General features: G+C 51.0%; 1 protein-coding gene across 1 annotated transcript; it reads left to right on the top strand.

The window, feature by feature from the left end:
- Positions 1–462: 462 nt before the first annotated feature.
- Positions 463–1,531, top strand: LOC109774152 (auxin-responsive protein SAUR71). The gene has a single exon (XM_020332866.3). The coding sequence runs from the start codon at positions 599–601 to the stop codon at positions 1,148–1,150; it is 552 nt and encodes a 183-aa protein (XP_020188455.2). The 5' UTR covers positions 463–598; the 3' UTR covers positions 1,151–1,531.
- Positions 1,532–2,410: the final 879 nt, after the last annotated feature.

Below are 2,410 nucleotides of genomic sequence, written 5' to 3'. Positions count from 1 at the left end.
TCAAATAAAAAAAATTAAACCAGCTTATATTTGTGAACGAAGGGAGTACAATGTTTGCAAAAATAAGGAACCAACTATTCCCAACTGTTTGTCATGGTTTTAAGTTGGAATAAGACACCATTCATGGCACATTTTCTTGTCAACTTTAGCCAATGTAAGGGCCTGTTCGGTTCTAAATAAGTCACCAACTTATAAGTCGAAAAGTGACTTATTTTGCCAAACAAACCCAACTTATAAGTCACCCCAACTTATAAGTCATAAGTTGCTCCACCCCAACTTAAAACTTATAAGTCACTCCCTTTTATGTGGGTCCCACCACCTTTACATAAAAAAAGAAGGTGGGAAGGTGTGGTCAGGTGACTTATAAGTCAGTTGACAACCAAACAGGCGTGACTTATAAAGTCACAGTCACCTGACTTATAAGTCAGGTGACTTATTGAAACCAAACAGGCCCCCACCATCTGTCTCGATTTAGAATGAAACGGGGTTAAATTTTAAAAAGAGGCAAGCAATCCGGCGTACCCGAAGCAGACCGGCTAAAATAAGCGCTACATTCCATTCCGAGCAAAGAATTTGTAAATGCCAAAAGAGAAAAATAATGGCAAGAGGACCTGTGCGTCGCACAACCTCCAGCTCTTTCGTTATGTCCGCCTCAGTACAAGCACCTTGTGTCCTCTCACCTGACACCTCTAGTGTCGTCCCTCGCCAAGAACCCGCCGCCGCCGCCACTTCCAAGAGTCTCGAGGTCTCCGGCGTCGACCGAAGCAGCGGCAGCATGAAGCGCCTGCTCAGGCGGCTCTCCCGCATCGCCGCGGCAGACGCCTGCGCCGCCGCCGCGTACAAGCCACTCCGGCCCGACGCGGCCGCGAAGGCCTCCTCCTCCTCGTTCTTCGGCGCGCGGAGGCTCGGCCGTGGCGCACGGGTGCCGGAGGGTCACGTGCCGGTGTGCGTTGGCGAGGAGGGCGGCCCCGTCGAGCGCTTCGCCGTGCGGGCCGAGCTGCTGGGCCAGCCGGCGTTCAAGGCCCTGCTCCGGCGCGCCGCGCAGGAGTACGGCTACGGACACCCGGGCGCGCTCCGCATCCCCTGCGCCGTCGCCAACTTCCGCCGCCTCCTCCTCGGCCTCTTCGACCCCGGCTGTCCACGTACATAGGATAGCACTCTTATGAACCAAACAGAGCCTCGGTCAGTTGAACAGCGCACATAGGATAGTCCACGTACTCTGTGAAGAGAGTCTCGTCCAGATAGCACTCTTCATCACTTTCTCTCCAAGCAGGTGTCATCGCCATCATTTGTCCTCGAGCAAGGGACAACTTGAAGAATTTGTATTGCTTCAGAACTAGTCGTCACATTCTCTAGAAAAACAATTAGATTCACCGTGTCCGTCGAGTGCTGTACGTATCAAGATCAGCCATTTGGGGTCGGATAAAAGAGACGCCATGTGCAGCGCAGCAAAAACACAACTGTATGTACCTATGTACGTGCATAGGCGCCGAGTCGTGCTTGGTTTAGTTAGTTTATTAGTTTAGTTCAATTGGTTTGATTTGATATACTCGCTTTCGGTTGGGCTTGAGGAGAAGCTTTGCTCGTCGTGTGAGTAGCTAGGCAACCACATGGGAGCGACGTACGTATTGTACGGGCCGCTAATGATTGGAATCAAGGACACAATGATGAGGCGGTGCCCATCAGTTACGCACTTGGTTGATTCAGTCGCGGTGGCTATCTTAGCTGTGTCCTACGTGTACAGGTGTGCTCGGCCTTCCCATGGACCCGGAGGCCAGAAGAACATTCGGTCTGGTCTCTGCACTTTGTTTGGACACGTACGTACTTAACTAAGTGCCGTGTCACTATTAGGAATAAGAAGATTGAAATGCGTACGGATCGGCGTACGTACGTAAGTGTACGCGTGCTCTAGGAGCTCTTGCTTGTCTCCGTCGCAGCCAGCTCAGTGACAGTGGCCGGCGACGATGTCCCTCGATCGGTCCAATGTAAATTACAGGTTCAAAGCAGCTGCTGAGACAGAGTACGATCGAAATCGACGAAACTGAAAGTGTAATACGTCGGCACAAGAGCACAAGAGATGAAACTGAAAGTCCAGTAGCTGCAGTGTGTGCAGTCACTCGGCACAACCGCTCTTTGGCTTCTCTGTAAGTGGGTGCGAAGGCACTAGTTTTTCCTGCTAAATTTACTTGCATATATGTGCAAGTTCTTGGAGCTAGACAAACTCTTCCTTAGGCCATCTGTTACATCAAGAATTAGGCAAATCTCCGCGGTCGTTGCTTGCGTGTGAACGTGAATGGGAAGAAATGCCCCACCACTACACGTGCCGTACATACATGGACAAAACCGCCGGAAAGCAACGCCAAAACCGTTGATTAGTTCCACGGGATTGGCTACTTAGGGCGAAAATGTT

This window comes from Aegilops tauschii, chromosome 7 (assembly GCF_002575655.3).
Source record: "Aegilops tauschii subsp. strangulata cultivar AL8/78 chromosome 7, Aet v6.0, whole genome shotgun sequence".
In the NCBI taxonomy this organism is placed as follows: domain Eukaryota; kingdom Viridiplantae; phylum Streptophyta; class Magnoliopsida; order Poales; family Poaceae; genus Aegilops; species Aegilops tauschii.
The sequence above is the reverse complement of the archived record's forward strand: the minus strand, read 5'-3'. Positions and strand labels throughout refer to the sequence as shown.